This window comes from Myotis lucifugus, unplaced genomic scaffold, assembly GCF_000147115.1.
Source record: "Myotis lucifugus unplaced genomic scaffold, Myoluc2.0 scaffold_126, whole genome shotgun sequence".
Lineage (NCBI taxonomy): Eukaryota > Metazoa > Chordata > Mammalia > Chiroptera > Vespertilionidae > Myotis > Myotis lucifugus.
Window position 1 is genome coordinate 383,096 of NW_005871174.1, and position 19,634 is coordinate 402,729.

Below are 19,634 nucleotides of genomic sequence, written 5' to 3' on the forward strand. Positions count from 1 at the left end.
CCAGGGGTGGGGGCGGATAGGGGGGGTTGGGGCACCGCACCCTGTCAAACACAGAGCCCCAGGGCAATCAGGTGATTGGGGAGCTCCCCCCTATCAGGCACAGAGCAGGGCTGATCAGGGGGTTGGGGTGCCTTCCCCTGTCACGAACAGAGCAGGGTGGATAGGGAGGTTGTGGCCCCGCCCCCTGTCACACACAGAGCCGCAGGGCGATCAGGGGGTTTGGGCGCTGCCCCCTGTCACGCTGATCCTGGTGCCGGGAGCCTCGCTGCTCTGCTGATCCCGGTGCCGGGAGGCATATTACCCTTTTACTCTATAGGATGGAGGCCTGGTGCACAGGTGGGGGCCGGCTGGTTTGCCCTGAAGGGTGTCCTAGATCAGGGTGGGGGTCCCCACTGGGGTGCCTGGCCAGTCTGGGTGAGGGGCTGAGGGCTGTTTTCTGGAAGCGAGTGACTAAAGCTTCCAACTGCTCCTTGTTTTCTTCTTTTTTTTCTTTTTTTAATTCTGGTCCAGCTTTAGCTCTGAGGCCTCGCTGCTGAAAACATGGATACAATGTTTCGGTCTGGCTGGGTTTCGGTCTGGCTGGGTTTCATTCCGGCTGGTTTCTGGTGTTTTGTTTACCTTCTTATTTGCAACATAGTACATAGTTGCTTAGACTTGCAGCTGAGAGGCCGGCAAGTGAGGCGGGGAACGTTGGAGTCCGCAGCAAACAAGCCTCATGCTTGCTTCAGTGCCTGGCTGCCAGCCGCCATCTTGGCTGACAGTTAATTTGCATATACTCACTGATTAGCCAATGAAAAGGGTAGCGGTTGTACGCTAATTACCATGTTTCTCTTTTATTAGTGTAGATATACCTACACACACACACACACACACACACACACACACACACTTCAGTCTGTTCTCTGAATCTAGTTTATTCTGTTCATTAGATTCCACATAAAGGTTGGGAGTCCCAGCCTCCACTGTCTGAAACTCAGTGTTGGAGGGGATGAGAAATACTGGTGCCTACCTCTCCCAGTGACATACCTTACCCTGCTTGAAAGAGGGAAGAAGGAGCCACATCTTGTCAACTACACCCACCAGGAACCAGCAATGGAGCATTTGTCAAACTGAACTGTAAGATGAGAGTCACTCAAGGAATTAGGCAGACACAGCAAGCAAGCAGGAGGGAAGTTTATAAGAGGGAATGGGTGGATGGAGCCACAACCAGAGAAGGTTACCACACAGTCTCCGCTGTCCTCAGGGTTGAATTTTATGTGCAAAACTGCAAGGGGCAGAGGGTGGGGGATGTAAGTGTTCTAGTCTGATTAGCTGGAGTCCATTGTCCTTCAACCCTATTAGTGCTGGCCCTTGAGGCTGTGAGCTGTAAGCAGCTGTTATTTTTTGACCTGCTGTCTCGCCCTGGGTGGGACTCCTTCCTGTTGAGCCAGATAGAGTGACCACATGTAGTTCCATGAAATGAGGCTGCGGCCACTTTATTCTTTGGGATTTCTAGTTAGCCCGCCTGAGCCAAATATCCTCTGCTGGCCTGTCATGAACTAGTTTCGAAATCCTGTAAAATCCATCTACACTCCCGTTTGCATAGCTTGCAGAGATTCCTTTCATGGTGGTTGAGTCACTGCTTTTTACTCAGTGCTTTCAGTTTCACATTACTCTAAATCCTTCATTTCTAACAAAGTACTTTAGGAGGTCAGGACAGCCACGTCACATCGGAGTTGAAATAAAAGCCCAACCATCCAGTGAAAGGCAGAGAAGTAACAAACCACTCCAGCCTACACTAAGGAAAAAAAAAAGGTAAGAACTTTATTTTCTCATCAAAGCAGCTTTCTCTCCACCTCTAAAGGACTGTACTCTGAGAAATGAAGTCCAGAGTAAGGTTGGGGCAGGTGGAATGGATTTATAAGGGTCAGTTCATTTTCCAAAGAACATGAGCATGAAGATAGGTTGCAGCAGAGCCCATGTACGACAGGTGGTGAGGTTCAATCCCGGCCATATCAGGGCATCCCTAAGTGTCATTACTGCACTTGGAGTAATTAGGCAGCAGCATACTTGGGGCTAAGCTCAGAGTTTGAAATGCATTATGATTGTCTTTCTCTTTGCCAACATTGTGTTGGCTGCAGACACAGTTAAATTACCATTGTCTTGATGGAACTTGCTCAATTCTGGTCTGACTGCCGGTGACATACTGAAAGGGCTACAGATATGTTATTTTAATGAGAAATAAGCATAGAAAATGAGATGCAGTATAAACAGCCACCTGTCACTGTTAAAAATGAAGAAAGAAAAACCTGAAATGCAGAGTGAAAGATGAAGATTCACAAAAACACTATACATTATAGTCATTTAGATGAGCTGTTTCAATGTGGATTACTCACTTAAAAGTAACTCACATTCTGGTTGCCAGATATGAGGAAGGATGAGGGCTGGTGAAAATGGGGAAGGGATTAAGAAACACAAATTGGCAGTTACAAAACAGTCACAGGGATGTAGAGTAAAGCCTAGGGAATATAGTCAATAATCCTATCTAATAAAAGAGTAATATGCAAATTAGTCATGATTTCATCACTCTGTCACAAAGATTGCAGCGCCGAGCCCACTGCTGAAGTGTCTAGGCCTGTTGGTCAGACATGTGGCAGGGGAGGGGTGGGGGGAGGGGACAAGGGGCTGAGCCTGCTAGCAGAGGGGGCAGGGGCAGAGCCAGCAATCGGAGGGGATAGGGACAGAGCTGGTGATCGGAGGGGACTGGGCATCCTCTGCCCAGGCCTGAGGCCTAAGGGCTGTGCAGGGGTGAAGCCGGCAATTGGAGGGGCAGGGGTGGAGCCAGCAATCAGAGGAGGCTGGGGGTCCCCTGCCCAGGCCTGAGGCCTCAGCCAGAAGCCTCAGGCCTGGGAAGGGGCAGAGCCCATGATCGGAGAAAAGTGGAGGTCCCCTGCCCAGGACAGAGGCCTCAGGGAGAGGTCTCAGGCCTGGGCAGGGGCGGAGCTGGCAATTAGAGGGCCTGGGGGTCCCCTGCCCAGGCCTGAGACCTAAGGCCTGGACAGGGGTGGAGCCTGCTATGGGAGGGGGATGGGGCCCTCTGCCCAAGCCAAAGACCTAAGGCCTGGGCAGGGGTGGAGCCTGCTATGGGAGGGAGCTGGGGGTCCCCTGCCCAGGCCAGAGGCCTTGGCCAGAGGCCTCAACCAGAGGCTCCAGGCCTGGCCAGGAGCAGAACCAACTCCAAGGGGAGCAGGGAGCGGGCCTAAGCCATCAGTAGGCCATCCCCTGAGGGCTCCCAGTATGTGAGAGGGGGAAGGCTGAGCTGAGGGACCCCCCCCCCCAGTGCATGAATTTCGTGCACTGGGCCCCTAGTCCTATATAATAAAATGATAATATGCAAATTGACCCAAACAGCAGAAAGACTGGGAATGACTGGTCACTATGACACACACTGACCACCAGGGGGCAGACGCTCAATGCAGGAGCAGCCCCCTGGTGGTCAGTGCACTCTCACAGAGGGAGCTCTGCTCAGCCACAAGCCAGGCTGATGGCTGCCAGTACAGCGGAGGTGGTGGGACCCTCTCCCGCCTCCTCAGCAGCTCTAAGAATGTCCGACTGTAGCTTAGGCCTGTTCCCCACTGGCAAGTGGACATCCCCCGAGGGCTCCTGGGCTGCCAGAGGGATGTCTGATTGCAAGCTTAGGCCCGATCCCCCATGGAGTGGGCCTAACCCAGCAGGTGGACATCCCTCAAGGGGTCCAAGACTGTGAGAGGGCACAAGCCAGACTGAGGGACCCCCAAGTGCACAAATTTTTGTGCACCAGGCCTCTAGCCTGTATGATAAAAGCCTAAGCAACCATTACAGCAGACACACCAGACCGATTGGTCTCTATGATGCCCACTGACCACCAAGTGGCAGAGGCTCAACACAGGAGCTGCCCCCTGGTTGTCAGTGTGCTCCCACAGCCAACCTTCTGCAGCTGACCAACCCCCTGCGGCCCCTCCCATGGCCGGCCAGCCAACGTCACATGGCCCATCCTCCCGGTCGGCCTGCCCTGATCAGGACTGGATGAGACTCCCTGATCGGCCTCAATTGCCAGCCAGACCAAGGGACCCCACCCATGCATGAATTCATGCACAAGGCCTCTAATCCTATCTAATAAAAGAGAAACATGGTAATTAGCCATACCTCCACTACCCTTCCCATTGGCTAATCAGGACGATACGCAAATTAACTGCCAGCCAAGATGGCGGCCGGCAGCCAGGCTGCTGATGTGAACAGGGAGGCTTGCTTGCTCCAGTGACAGCGGACTCCAACGTTCCCCGCCTGACTTGCCGGCCTCTCAGCTGCAACTCTAAGCAACTATGTTGCAAATATAGAAGCTAAACAAAACCCCAGAAACCTGCTTTAGTCAGCCGGGCTTCAGCCAGGCGGGCCACAACATTGTATCAAATACAGAAGGTAAACAAAGGACAGAAACCTGCTTTCAGCAGCGGAGGCCTCAGAGCTAAAGCTGGCCCAGGATAAAAAAAAAGAAAGAAAAAAAGGAGTGGTTGGGAGCTTCAGTCACCCGCCAGCCTGAAAACGGCCCTCAGCCCCTCAGCCAGACTGGCCAGGCACCCCAGTGGGGACTCCCACCCTGATCCAGGACACCCTTCAGGGCAAACCAGCCAGCCCCCACCCATACACCAGGCCTCTATTCTATATAATAAAAGGGTAATATGCCTCCCGGCACCGGGATCAGCGGAGCCGCGAGGCCTCCTGGCACCGGGATCAGCGTGACAGGGGGCAGCACCCAAACACCCTGATCGGTCCTGCTCTGTGGGTGATTGAGGGCGGCGCCCCAATCCCCTGATCCGCCCTGCTCTGTGTGTGACAGGGGGCGGTGCCCCAACTCCCCTATCGGCCCTACTCTGTGAGTGACAGGGGGGAGCTCCTCAACCCCCTGATGGGCCCTGCTCTGTGTGTGACAGGGTATGGAGCCCCAACCCCCGTGATGGGCCCTGCTCTGTGCATGACAGGGGGCAGCGCCCCAACCCCCTGATCCGCCCTGCTCTGTGTGTGACAGGGGGCGGTGCCCCAATTCCCCTATTGGCCCTACTCTGTGTGTGACAGAGGGGAGCTCCCCAACCCCCTGATGGGCCCTGCTCTGTGTGTGACAGGGTATGGAGCCCCAACCCCCGTGATGGGCCCTGCTCTGTGCATGACAGGGGGCAGTGCCCCATCCCTGATCGTCCTGCTCTGTGTGTGACAGGGGGCGGTACCCCAATTCCCCTATTGGCCCTACTCTGTGAGTGACAGGGGGGAGCTCCTCAACCCCCTGATTTGCCCTGCTGTGTGCATGACAGGGGGGAGCTCCTCAACTCCCTGATCGGCCCTGCTCTGTGCGTGACAGGGGGGAGCTCCTCAACCCCCTGATGGGCCCTGCTCTGTGCATGACAGGGGCCAACACCCCAACCCTCTGATCAGCCCTGCTCTGTGAGTGACTGGGGGTGGCGCCGCAACTTCCCTATCGACCCTGTCTTGAGTGTGACAGGGGGCGGTGCCCCAACCCCCCAATTGGCCCTACCCTGACTGAGAGTGACTGAGGGTGGCATCGCAACCTCCGGATCCGCCCTGCTCTGTGCATGACAGGGGGCAGCGCTCCAACTCCCCAATCGGCCCTGCTCTGAGCCCGACCAGGGGCTGCACCTAGGGATTGGGCCTGCCGTCTGCCACCCAGAAGCGGGCCTAAGCCAGCAGGTCATTATCTCCTGAGGGGTCCCAGACTGGGAGAGGGCACAGGACGGGCTGAGGGACCCCCCTCTCCCCCCGGAGTACACAAATTTTTGTGAACCGGGCCTCTAGTAATGTAATAATTATGTATGCTGACATGTAGGTACTAGACACATGCAAGAGATCCATTTAAGGTATACAAATGTCTAACCACTATGTAGTACACTGAAACTCGTATAATATTGATTGTCAACTTTAATTGAAAAATAACAAATTTTAAATAAAATAAATAAAAAATAGCCCCAGTACACTAGATCCAATTTCTTCGGGCCAACTTCTTTCTTACCCCTTTACAAGTAGAATTTGGCCCCATTATTTTACTAAAAAGTTTTCTCTTAAAAGAACCTGCATCGCTAAAGCCAACATTTGGTTTACCTGACCTCTCTGTGCTGTCAAGCAGGTTTGCTCTTGCTTTCTGGAAACTGCCTCTGAATTCCTTGGCTTGGCATGAACTTTAATCATCACCTACTTCTCTGACTACCCTCCCTCTCTCTCCTTTCAGCTCTTCCTCTCCATCTCTCTCCCCAGTTTTCTCCCTTCCTGTTTTCTTCCTGCTTCTCCTTCTCCTCAACCAAATGGAAAGAGAACAAAACAGAAAATCTACAAGTGTATGATTGGAAAAATATTTTCATCGAACAACCTTCTCCTTAGCTCTCCTGATCTTTTAATCCATATTTCATAGTCTTTGGTTCCCTTACACCACACACATGTATACACAAACATGGTTTTTGGCAACATTCAGTATTCGTAATTGTGCAGTTTTATCCCCTTTTAGTTGGGGCTAATTTTTTGTGAAGCTAATGAAGTTGAAGTATAGGGCCCCTTGCTTGCACAAGCCCATATCAAGGCTTTGGGCCGATCTCTAGCCTTGTTTTTCATACAGTCATACATTTTTATAAAATTTTCAAATGTAAGTTATATTGGTTCCACTTCCAGAATAGCAGTATAAGCAGTTCTGTGAACCCTCACTTCTGCAAAATAAGCACAACTAGAAGAAAAAACATACATTTCAAATCTGTGAAAAATGCTCTGGCTGTTTTTGCACAGCAGTTAGAGTGTCGACCCTTGGATGAAGGGTGGATTGAATGGTTGCGGTGGAGGCATGTGCAGGAAGCAACCAATCCAAGTGTCTGTTTCACATCGATGTTTCTCTCTCTCTCTGTCTCTCCCTCTCCCCCTCCACTCTCACTAAAAATCAATGGAAAAATATCCTCCAATGAGGATTAACAACAACAACAAAAATCTCTGAATATTGTCCAAAAAGCATACATCAAATGACGAAATACTTATTCTCAAAAGTCTTTATTCATAACAGAATTAATTAACAAATAAATATTAAATTTCTTACATATGGCCAGGGTATAAACTACTCTCTAAACCTTATTCTATTTTATATTTAATGTCCTGCAAATAATTTTTTTTAAATATATTTTATTGATTTTTCACAGAGAGGAAGGGAGAGGCACAAAGAGTCAGAAACATCAATGAGAGAGAAACATCGATCAGCTGCCTCCTGCACACTCCCCACTGGGTATGTGCCCGCAATCAAGGTACATGCCCTTGACTGGAATCGAACCTGGGACCATTGAGTTCGCAGGCCGACGCTCTATCCACTGAGCCAAACTGGTTAGGGCTGCAAATAAATTTTTTTACATTTCTAGAGAGAGGAAGAGAGACGGAGAAATGGAAACATTAATAATGAGAGAGAAACATTGATTGGCTACCTCCTATGGATCCCATACTGAGGATCAACCTGCAACCCAGGCATGTACCCTGACCAGGAATTGATCCCTGACCTCCTAGTTCATGGGCCAGACCGGGCAGGCTCTAGTCTGAAAATTTTAATGAGAATCTAAAAAGAAAGTTTTCTATGGTAAATTAAAGATTTTGTTCATGAAAGTGGTTAAATGTTGATGTCCTTGTCATACCAATATTTTTTTAATAGACTACTTTAATTGCACTTCTGTAACTTTCCAAAATAATACAAATCTTGCCCTCATCCATTTCACTGTTGACACAGAACTTTTGGCCACATTGGGAAATTTTATGACTCTACCTTTTTGATCAAAATAACCTGGTGAAAGTTCTTGATCTACTCAGATTGGAAATTCTAATCCACCCCATCTCCTTGCTTGCAGATAAGGTGACACCCTGGACATGGCCTCAGACATCCACATGCCAGGCCCGGTGTGCCTCATTGAGAACACTAACACGCAACTAGTGGTTAATCCAGAAGCTTTGAAGATCCTGTCTGCCATTACACAGCCTGTTGTGGTGGTGGCCATTGTGGGTCTCTACCGCACAGGCAAATCCTACCTGATGAACAAGCTGGCTGGGCAGCAAAAAGGTGAGGGGCACCAGCTAAGCTCTGCCAGATCCCTTCTGTCTCCCCACACTCCCAGCTTTGCGTATGTGTTACAAGAAGAGCAAGGTAGAGATAGGGAGGAACATTGAAAGCTAACTTTTAATCTACCATTATGCTCTTACCTTACTGTGGTCTGAGAGAGTCAACTCTCTGTCTCTTCCCACTTTTCTTAATTTCCTTTTTAAAAGCATAATTTGTATTATTTTCCTAGACTTCTATGCTTCATTTTTTAAAGAATCACAGTATCATTTCCCACAGCAACTCTACCATTTTACATTTCTCCTGAAATGCACAGGATTCTAATTTCTCAACATTCTTGCCCATACCTATTATTTTGCTGCGCATGTGGTGTTTCTTTTTGCTGTTTTTTTTTTATTGACTTCAGACAGGGAGAGAGAGAGATAGAAACATTAATAATGAGAGAGAATCATTGATTATCTGCCTCCTGCAAGCCCCACACTGCGGATCAAGCTCGCAACCCAAGCTGGGAATCAAACCATGACCTCCTGGTTCACAGGTCCACACTCAACCACGAGCCACGCCAGCCAGGCTACTGGTGGTAGTCTCTCCTTACCTTGATTATGTTCACGTTTATTTCCATTTTAAGACACATCTGCTATGAAAACTCCACTCCCTCCCTTTCTTCTCCCACTAAAGGCTTCTCTCTGGGCTCCACGGTTCAGTCTCACACCAAAGGCATCTGGATGTGGTGTGTGCCTCACCCTAAGAAACCAAACCACACCCTAGTTCTGCTTGACACTGAGGGGCTGGGAGATGTAGAGAAGGTAAGTATTAAAGATTCAATTTGGAGACAATCCCCTCTTTCTGGGTATTGTCTACACTATTTAATATTTCATCTTTACTTTCTTAAATTTTATTATTATTATTTTAATTTTTATTCAAATAAGAGCTGGCAGTAAACCATATGTGTTTTTTTTCCATTTCTGTTTACAAGCTAGTGACTAAGTTTTGCAATCAGGGATCATGAAAATATAAGGCAGAATCCTAGAAGAGCATAATGGTCATTAGGTAGTATTCTAATTATTAACAAGAAGCTATAAGCTAAGCCAGTTAACACAGATGCATAAAGGTACCACAAACAAAATCAGCCATGAGTCCTATCCTACAGGAAACTTTAGTTAAGGATTAATGTTCAGAAGTCCTAAACTGTTGTTTAAATTTAAACTCTGTCATTAACACAGTGGCCTTAGCAAATATGTTCACTTCTTTTACCCTCAGCTTTCTGATCTGTAAAACCAATGCAAATGGTCTATATTTGCCTCATAGTATTGTTTTGACTATTTAATAAGAGTGGAAAGTGTTAGGTGAATAATAATGACTAGATAAAATAGCTATAAGTATTATTACTCTTACATAAGTCAATTTTGCTGTAAAAACATAGAGAAAATTAAATTACATTTAAGGCTTTAGAGTGCCCACCAATCTGGACTATTTGTTATGCAATTATCTGCGAATGATCATAAGAGGACCTAGTGAGAATCAGTGTAACCAAAAATACTAATCAGAAGACTATTCAAAGTCCAAGTCCTACTAACAGCCATTTTCATTTGGATTTGTTTTCCTCTTATAAGATATTAATCTAAAAAAAAGCCACTCGACTAAATGAGCACCTGTTTACTACTGCTGATCTGGAAAGTGCCATGAGAATAAAACATAATCCTGGCCCAAATGTGTTCTGATTTCCAGGGTGACAACCAAAATGACTCCTGGATCTTTGCCCTGGCAATACTGCTGAGCAGTACCTTTGTGTACAATAGCATGGGGACCATAAACCAGCAGGCCATGGACCAACTGCAGTATCCTTTTTGTGGTTCAGAACAGCATCAAAATCAGAGGGGAGACTAGTACCTAAATACCAGCTCCCTGAATGTGAATCCTGGCGAATGAAGCCCAAAAAGAGAAAGTATGAAAAATAATTCAAGGGCAGGAAGAATTAACACTTGAGTTAGAAGCAAAGGCAAAACAAAGGTTTGGAATATGTGGGACTAATATGGCATGAGGGGCACTGTTCTTTTACACCATTTTTCCTTAGTTTGCTACTCAGCTATGTGACAGAGCTGACAGAAAAAATAAGGGCAAAATCTTCACCTGATGCAAATGAGGTTGAGGATTCAGCTGACTTTGTGAGCTTCTTTCCAGATTTTGTGTGGACAGTGAGGGATTTTTCCCTAGAATTGGAAGTAGATGGGAAACCCATCTCAGCAGACGAGTACCTGGAGAATTCACTCAAACTCAGAAAAGGTAAAGGGGACAGAGACCGGATAATTGGGAAAAACAAGCCATTAGCAACCATCATCTTTTATTTTTCTATTAGTGTTTTTACATGTATAATTTTCTACTTCTCAGCTGCCTAGTTCTAAGAATTAATGCTTGTTTAATATCTAAATTCATAGATTTGATTTTGAATTATCTTCTCCCCTGTTCTAAGAATAAATTTCTTTTTCTTTCATTTTTCCCTGTACGGTGATCAGATTGATTTTTATCTCCTTGCTTAGGACTTGTGATGCTGTAATTAGCCAAAGAATATGGAGTAGAATGGGCATTTATTTAAAGAAAGTAAATTAAAACATAATAATGCTCTAGTTCAGGGGTTGGCGAATGATGACCAATGCAGCCTGCCAGCTATCTTACAAATAGGTTTTACTGAATGAATACTATGTAGATTGTCCATGGCTGCTTTCATGCTGAAATAGCAGAATTGAATACTTGGAAAAGAAACCACCTGACCAGCAAAGCATAATATATTTACTATTTGACCATTTACAGGAAAAGTTTCCAAGCCCCTATATTAAGTAAAGCCCTATTTTTATCTCTCTCCAGGTACCAGTTCTATAGATAAAAATTATAACCTGCCCCGACTTTGTATCCGAAAGTTCTTCCCAAAGAAGAAATGCTTTATCTTTGATCGCCCCACTCATCGGAAGAAGCTGGGCCAACTTGAGACAATGCATGATGATGAGCTGGACCCCGAATTTGTGCAACAAGCTGCTGACTTCTGTTCCTACATCTTTAGCAAGTCCAAAGTCAAAACTCTTTCAGGAGGCATCCAAGTCAATGGACCCCGTGAGTCCACTTCCCTGTCATTACTCTCACTGTTAAGGCTAAAGGAAGGTGGAATAGCATCCACCTAGTTTCAGATTTGAAAAATGTAGATCTACTACTATTACCATTGCACATTCTAGATCACACAACATTTCTATTAGATTTTATTAGTCATATTTCGTGGGCGAGAAAAGATAGAAAAGGACAAAAAAAAGCTCTATTGCTTAAAATTGCCCTAATAATCTGTTCCATATAATAGCTACTAAACAAGTATCGTAGCTACATTTATCTAAAATTAAATGTAGATTAATTAGAATTAAAGAAAATTAACAATTCAGATTAAATGGCTAGGGGCTGCAATATTGGGCAGCATATATAGCACAGGACCATCATCACAGAAACTTCTCTTGGACAGTGTTCTCCTAGAATAAATAATATGGAGATTCGTTTATAAATTTATTTTTAGTTTTTTAATCCTCACCCAAGGATGTTTTATCATGAATTTGAGAGAGAGAGAGAGAGAGAAACATTGATGTGAGAGAGAAACATTAATCAGTTGTCGCCCTCATGTGCCCCAAATGGGGATTGAACCCACAACCTAGGTGTGTGCCCTCACCAGGAATCAAACCCACAACTTTTTGGTGCATGGGACAATGCTCCAACCCACTGAGCCACCTGGCCAGGGCAGAGGACTTCTTTTTAATTGTTTCACAAATATTGATTTTATAAATGCTTACCACGGACCAGAACTTATGATAGAGACATAAATGAGAGGTACATTTCCTATCCCAATGGTGCTTAGGGGTAAAGCACATGCACTCAATAAACACAGGTCTATGGTTCCTAGATCAGAGGTTCTCACCCTTGGATATCTATCCATATCAACCAAGATCTTACCAGAGGAGGGTTTAATTCAGTTGATCTGGAGCAGAGGTTGATAGTCTGCATTTCTAGTAAACTTCTAGGAGATGCTAAGGACACAGATGCTGTGACCAAATGAGTGTTGAGAGATATCATCAGATTTATAGATGATGGACTGTTTCCTCACCCCATGTACAGCAAATATTATTTTTTTCTCTATTTGTAGGGCTGGAGACTCTGGTGCTGACCTATGTCGATGCCATCAGTAGTGGGGACCTGCCCTGCATGGAGAACGCAGTCCTGGCCTTGGCCCAGATAGAAAACTCGGCTGCAGTGAAAAAGGCCATTGCCCACTATGACCAGCAGATGGGTGAGAAGGTTGAACTGCCCTCAGAAACCCTCCAAGAGCTCCTGGACCTGCACATGGCCAGTGAGAAAGAGGCCATTGAAGTCTTCATGAAGAATTCCTTCAAGGATGTAGACCATTTATTTCAAAAGGAATTAGCGGTAATTTTTCTCTTATGTGTATATGGATTAGGGTCTCAGAAAGCAAAGTATTGCTAGGAAATATAATGGGTATTTATCAGGAGAGAAGGAATTCTTACTAGACTTCAAAATGACAAAACCACTATTTGTTATTATTATAAGAAGAAGAACCAATTTTATTTTGATTGGCTTAAAGTTTTGAACATTATTTTTCTTCCATGCATAAACTAATCCTCTTTCTCATAATTTAGTTAAATGCATGCAGATAATCATCAGAGCTTTTCATCAAGTTACATGCTTAATGTTATCAGAGGTTTTAATATTATAGCCAAAAACAAAGAAAGGTGTAGTCTTAGTTATCTTGAGCAGGCTTTATATTGAACCACATTTCTTCCATATACAATCGCTGGCCCAATTTGAAAAGCAGAAGTTTCTTTCTAAAGGTGTATTTGTGGGACTAGAGAACCTAGTCCTGACCTATGTCAATGCCATCAGCAGTGGGGTCCTGCCCTACATAGAGAACAGAGTTCTGGCCTCAGCCCAGATAGAGAAGTCGGCTGCATTGCAAAAGGCCATGGTCCACTATGACCGGCACATAGGTAGCATCAATGCTAACATAAAGCCAGCAATCTCTGCCATGAACTTCACCTCCAAGGAGAAAGGGTCTTCAACAGAAAGACAGGATCAGGAGGAAGGATGTGGTCCTGCTGAGATGCCTGTAAGTTTTTACAGGGTCACAGACTGGTTTTTGAGAAGTCTTTCCAAAATGCTGAGGTCAAGCTAACGTTTTCTCTGTACTCTTTCTACGTCCTATTTTCACATTGAAGGACCAGCTAGAAAAAAAGCGAGATGACTTTTGTAAAGAGAATATGAAGGCATCATCAGATCGCTGCTCAGCTTTACTTAAGGATATCTTCCATTCTTTAGAAGAAGATATAAAGCAGGGGGTTTATTCTAAACCCGGAGGATATCATCTCTTAATGCAGACTGTGAACGAGCTGAAGAAAAAGTATCTTCAGGAACCCAGGAAGGGAATACAGGTAACCAGCATTTATCTGTCTCTGTTTCTCCCCTCAACCCCACACTTCCCTTCCTCCCAGGCTCCCTCCACCTCCTTTCCTTGGATCTGCTCTCTCCACGATGGCTTCATCCCTCACCCCATATGGGACCACAGCACCAACAGCTCCAAAAGTAGAGCCCTCATCAGAGAACAGAGACTCTCAATCTATATCAATCACTTGCAACGGGTTCTGCTTCATAGGGTGCCAGGCTTGGTCGACCTGCAGCATGTGCCCACCCGGTGACAGGGGCCCCTTGACCAGCACAAGGACCAGGGCCAAGCAAATAATTCCTACAGGAAAAGATGGGGGTGGGGAGGACAAATAGGAATAAGCGCTTCCTGAGATTTCCTATTACTAATGCCATTTTCTCTGGGTCCTAGAGTGAAGAAGTTCTTCACGCATACCTGAGCTCCAAGGAGTCTGTGATTGATGCAATTCTACAGACAGACCAGACTCTCACAGAAAAGGAAAAGGAGATCGAAGGTGAGGAGCAAGTCAAGACCCTCAATAGCTTTTGAAAGTTTAAATAATTTTTCTTGGAGAACCTGGGGTCCTTAAACAAGAGCCAGATGAGCAAACATGCCTATTACTAGCCAAAGTCAGTCTCAGTGAGGCATATGCAGTCAGCAGCAACAATGACAGGTAAGTTCACCAAGAGAAAAAAGCAAGGTGGTCACCCACATGAATTTGTCTTCTTCCTTTCCTCCTGGCAGTGCAACGTGTGAAAGCTGAATCTGCAGAGGCTGCAGCAAAAATGCTGGAGGAGATGCAAAAGAAGAATCAGCAGATGATGGAGGAGAAAGAAAGGAGTTACCAGGAACATCTGAAACAATTGACTGAGAAGATGGAGCAGGAGAGGGCCCAATTAATGGCAGAGCAAGAGAGGGCTCTGTCTCTTAAACTTCAGGTATGTAATGGCATCACCTTGATGTTTGTCTTTTTCTGTTTTCTCTCCACTCTTCCTGACTTGTTTGTGTGGCTGTTAGAACTCGGAACCCGGAAGGACCTTGCTTGCTCACTTATAACTTTCAATCCCTGTCTGTCTGCCTGACTTGGAGCCTGCCTATGTCTGGTTATTAAAAAAAAATTATTTTCCTTTATCTCACATCCAGTTCGTTAGTACATTCTTCAATCAATGGTAGCTATTATCTTCCAGGCATTGTAAATATGTCTTATCTGTATCTCTTGCTTAATATTATATGAAGCAAGAATTGCTGTGTACCTATACCTTAGGAGAAGAAGCAAAGGTTCAGAAAAGATGAGCTTTTATAGGGTCACACAGATCTGTAAGATATCTGAACCACCTTCAAACTTAGAGGAATCTACAATCACTGTTTTTCTGTCACACCTGGTATGACTCGGTTCTAAAAGAACCTTTATGAGCAGAAAGACTCCTTGCCTCTCACACCTGTGTCTGCCACTTCTGACTGTTTGCTATGCCCTCCGCCTAGTTTGTGTAGTGAGTTATGTGCAGAAATCCTGTGTGGACAGTTAGGGGCCTTGATGTCCTTACTTATACCCTGCTATTCTTGCCACCAAGCTGTGGAAGCTTAAATCAAATTCCCTGATCTAATATTAAGACACTTCCTTTGATTTTGAGAATTTTTTATTTCTGTCATGTGTATGTATATAAAAGTCTGAGTAAGTGTGTGTGTGTGTGTGTGTGTGTAAAAGAGTCTATAAAATTTGAAAAGAAACATTTGATTAAGATTGCCCACATATGTTGTATAGGATTAATGGGACTTATAATTTAACTGTATCATTATATTAGAAGGTATAAGCCAAAATCACTCTTAGCTAAAGGAAGCTCAAGAAAAGCAGTCATGCAGCTAGGATGTCCAAGAGAAAGTATAATGAATATTTATGGTAGAGAAAATTTCAAGAAGAAATTAAATACTAAGAATGTGGCCTAATCGGTTTGGCTCAGTGGATAGAGCGTCGGCCTGTGGACTCAAGGGTCCCAGGTTCGATTCCGGTAAAGGGCATGTACCTTGGTTGCAGGCACATACCCAGTAGGGGGTGTGCAGGAGGCAGCTGATCAATGTTTCTCTCTCATCGATGTTCCTAACTCTCTATCCCTCTCTCTTCCTCTCTGTAAAAAATCAATAAAATATATATTTTTAAAAAAAAAGAATGTGGAAACTAGCTAGAAGTTAAGATTTGCTTACTGCTGTACTTTATTTACTCTTTATTTGTCCCTTTTTAGGAACAGGCCAAGTTACTAAAGGAAGGATTTCAAAATGAGAGCAGACAACTTCACAGAGAAATAGAGAGTCTCAAGAATAAGCTGAAAAATACCGGCGGCGGCGGTGGTTGTATCTTAATCTAAAGACCTAAGGGAAAGCTTTTCTGATCACTCTACCCAAGGCATAACTCAAGCAGTTTTAGAATCTGGAAAAATGTCGCAACTTGAGAAAAAGTGACCTTCTTTAAGCTGATAAAAGAAATCTACAAAAAGCCCTTCACCTAACATACTTAATGATAAAAAATGGAATGCTTTGCCCCTAACACAGGAATAAAGCAAGGATGTGAAGTCTCCCCACTCCTCTTAAACAGTATAATGAAAGGCTTCCTACAATATGGCAAAAAGGAAGGAAGGAAGGAAGGAAGGAAGGGAGAAAGAGAGAAAGAGAGAAAGAGAGAAAGAGAGAGAAAGAAAGAGAGAGAGAGAGAGAGAAAGAAAGAAAGAAAGAAAGAAAGAAAGAAAGAAAGAAAGAAAGAAAGAAAGAAAGAAAGAAAGAAAGAAAGAAAGAAAAGTCAGAAAGGATAAAACTGCCTTTATTCTCACACACTGATTATCCACATAGAAAAATCCCAGTGAATCTGCAACAAAAGCAAAAAACAGCAACAACAATGACTCTTGGGACAACTTTTAAGTTTAAAAAGGTTGTAAGATTCAAGGTCAATTCACAAAAATCCACTTTCAACTGTATTTTTATATAAAAGCATTGGACTATTGGAAACCAAAAATTAAAAAACAATATCACTTACAATAGCTGTTTTTAAAATGTGGAATACTTAGGTAGAAATATAACTAAACACGCAAATGATCTTCTATGCTGAAAAACATTCTAAGACCAACAGATTATGGGGTCGATCATGTTGTATGAATTTCCTTAGTTTCCTACTCCCTTGTTGTTTTTATGATGTTCCTTTCACTCATTGTAGAGAAGGTTCAAGACCCTTATTTTTAGAGTTATCTCTGATAAAAGCATGTGCCTAGTATTTGTTAAGTTTCCATGAGCACTAAAAATATGTCAACTGTTGGGGGCAGGTGGGTATGGGAGGGTCAATGGGGAAAACGGGTGATAGCTGTAATACTTTCAACAATAAAGATAAATTAAATATGTATATCCATTGTGTGTTAGGCTTTTATCCAAACAGAAAGAGGAAAATATATGGCTCAGAACTCAGTGCCACATAATATGCCTACTACACACACACACACACACACACACACACACTACCCTTCCCACTCACTGTGAGTTCTTTGACAGCAGGATTTCATAGAACACAAGACAGGAAAACTTACTCAGAGTTTTTTCCCCCCAAATTATGTTCAAATCAGAGTCCCTAGGGAGTTAGATGAGGCTTCATGAATAGCAGCCATTGCTTAGGCTACAGGGATCATTCATTCAACAAACTTTGGTTGAGGCCCTAAGTTTGGCTCAGTGGATAGAGCCTTGGCCTGCGGACTGAAAGGTCCCAGGTTCAATTCTGGTCAAAGGCATGTACCTTGGTTGCAGGCACATCCCCAGTAGGAGGTGCGCAGGAGGCAGCTGATCAATGTTTCTCTCTCATTGATGTTTCTATCTCTCTCCCTTCCTCTCTATAAAAAAAAAAATCAATAAAATATATTTAAAAAAAAAACTTTGGTTGAGTACCAATCACATTATGCCAAGGAGTGGAAATATAGTTGTAGGCCCTCTCTTAAGGAGCTCATAGTCTATTGGTGAAGACAGAGATTAAATAATAGAGAAAACTAAATGCCCAAGAAATTGAAGGGAGAGGATTTCTGATTTAGAAAAGGGTTGATTTAATCCCTCTACCCCAACATATCTGAAATGGCTCTTTAGTATGTCTTAACCATATTTCTCTTATCAGTCAATTAGTGGAAAAAAGAAATCCAATTTGGGAGGGAGAGATAGAAAGAGAGACAGTGCCTATCACCTGGCCCCAAAAACCCATTTATGAACAGTGTGGCATGTTCACAGTCTCTTGGAGTTGATTGGTAAAGAAATGAAGAAAGGAAGAAAGCAATCGGTTCCATCTAGTGGCCAATATTGTTATTACTGTTCACAGTATTTTATCACTACCTTTTATCACCAGAGTTTGTTCATGTTTATTGTTTGTCTCCCCCACTAGAATACAAGTGGACAGGAACATTACTTTTTTGTTTATCATGAACTCAGCCATCTAGAAGGTCTCCTGGCATGTAGTAAACCATACAATAAAAAATTTTAAACACACGAGTAAACAACTTAATAGTTTATCATCCCAGCACCATTCCTCATGTTTCTCCCTGAAAGTTTAACATTTGATTGTTTAATATCATATTGAATATTACAGAAATTGGATAGTTATCTAAGTTCTTGTACTATTTAGAGTACAGTCTTCTCCCTCTCCATCTCCATAAAAGATTTCTTCATTATTCCTTCTTTATAGACCTAGAGAACCTAGTGTTGATTTACGTTCCTGCCATTGCTCTGGGGATCCAGCTGACAGAAAGCATGTTGTGCTGACCAGCAGCAGTGCCAAAAGGACACTGCACACTAGAGCAAAGGGCAGTCCCCACTGAAACCCTCCAGGAGCTGAGAGCCTGCAGCCTGCAGAAAGCCTTAGGAGAGAGGCCTCTAAAAGCTTTAGCGCTCCGTCCTGCATGTGAACCAGGAGGCGAAGCCACACTGTGAGAGGAAACATTCCCTTCCTGAGAAGGGCAGTTCCTACCAGGTTCTAACAGGGATTCTCACCTGTGCAGTGACATATTCAAACACTATTAGCCGGACCCACATACCAAGTCCTCGCCTTTTTAAAAATTGTTAAGAGACTGTGAAAAATTTCTCACTGACTCAAGTAACCACTGCTAATATTAAATTGATGTAAATCCAGTCAAATGTGCACGTGAATAGACAGACAGGATGGCAGGCAGACCGATAAATAGATACATAGTTACCCTGGGCAGCCTTTCTGTGGGTAAATGTACAATGTCTATTACAATATTTGAAATATGTAATGCTTGTACAGCTATTATTACCTGGCTAGAAAGCATCAATTTACTTTCATAATACATACCAAAAAAATCTTGCATTCAAAATAACAATATGCGGTTGAAAAATGGATATAACTCTTTTTTGACAAATATAATTGTATATATTTAATATGTGAAATATGATTTTATCTCTTTACTAGAGGCCTGGTGCATGAAATTTGTGCATGGAGAGGGGGTTCCCTCAGCCCAGCCTGTACCCTCTCCAATCGGGGACCCCTTGTGGGATGTCCGACTGCCGGTTTAGGCCCGATCCCACAGGTATCTGGCCTAAACCGGCAGTCGGACATCCCTCTCACAATCTGGGACCGCTGCCTCCTAACCGCTTACCTGCCTGCCTACCTGATAGCCCCTAACTGCCTCTGCCTGGCTGCCTGATTGCCCCTAACTTCCCTCCCCTGCCAGCGTGATCTTGCTCCTAACTGTTCTCCCCAGCCGACCTGGTTGCCCCCAACTGCCTCTGCCTGCCTGATCACCCCTAACTGCCCTTCCTTGCTGGCCTGATCCTGCCAACTACCCTCCCCTGCTGACCTGGTTGCCCCCAACTGTCCTTCCCTACAGGCCTGATCTCGTCCCCAACTGCCCTCCCCTGCTGACTTGGTTTTCCCCCAACTGCCTCTGCCTGCCTGATCACCCTTAACTGCCCTCCACAGCCGGCCTGATCTCACCCACAATGGCCATGCCTTGCCAGCCTGACCTCACCCCCAACTACCCTCCCCTGCCAACCTGGTTGCCCCCAACTGCTTTCCCCTGCAGGCCTGAAATCACCCCCAACTACCCT

General features: G+C 44.7%; 1 protein-coding gene across 4 annotated transcripts in view; it reads left to right on the top strand.

Moving 5' to 3' along the window:
- Nucleotides 1-16,211, top strand: part of LOC102432009 (guanylate-binding protein 1-like) — a 208,557-nt gene extending 192,346 nt beyond the window's left edge. For 2 of the 4 annotated variants that reach the window (XM_023758238.1, XM_023758237.1), the window contains exons 3-11: nt 8,774-8,901; nt 9,824-9,933; nt 10,182-10,378; nt 10,958-11,200; nt 12,267-12,547; nt 13,354-13,566; nt 13,968-14,070; nt 14,301-14,494; nt 15,794-16,211. In XM_023758238.1, the coding sequence (XP_023614006.1) occupies nt 8,774-8,901; nt 9,824-9,933; nt 10,182-10,378; nt 10,958-11,200; nt 12,267-12,547; nt 13,354-13,566; nt 13,968-14,070; nt 14,301-14,494; nt 15,794-15,916 (1,592 nt within the window). In that variant the 3' untranslated portion in view covers nt 15,917-16,211. Of the gene's footprint in view, nt 1-1,670; nt 1,795-7,887; nt 8,099-8,773; nt 8,902-9,823; nt 9,934-10,181; nt 10,379-10,957; nt 11,201-12,266; nt 12,548-13,353; nt 13,567-13,967; nt 14,071-14,300; nt 14,495-15,793 lie in introns of those variants that run through there. The other 2 variants (XM_023758236.1, XM_006093924.3) reach the window with 2 other exon arrangements.
- The last annotated feature ends 3,423 nt before the right edge of the window (nt 16,212-19,634 follow it).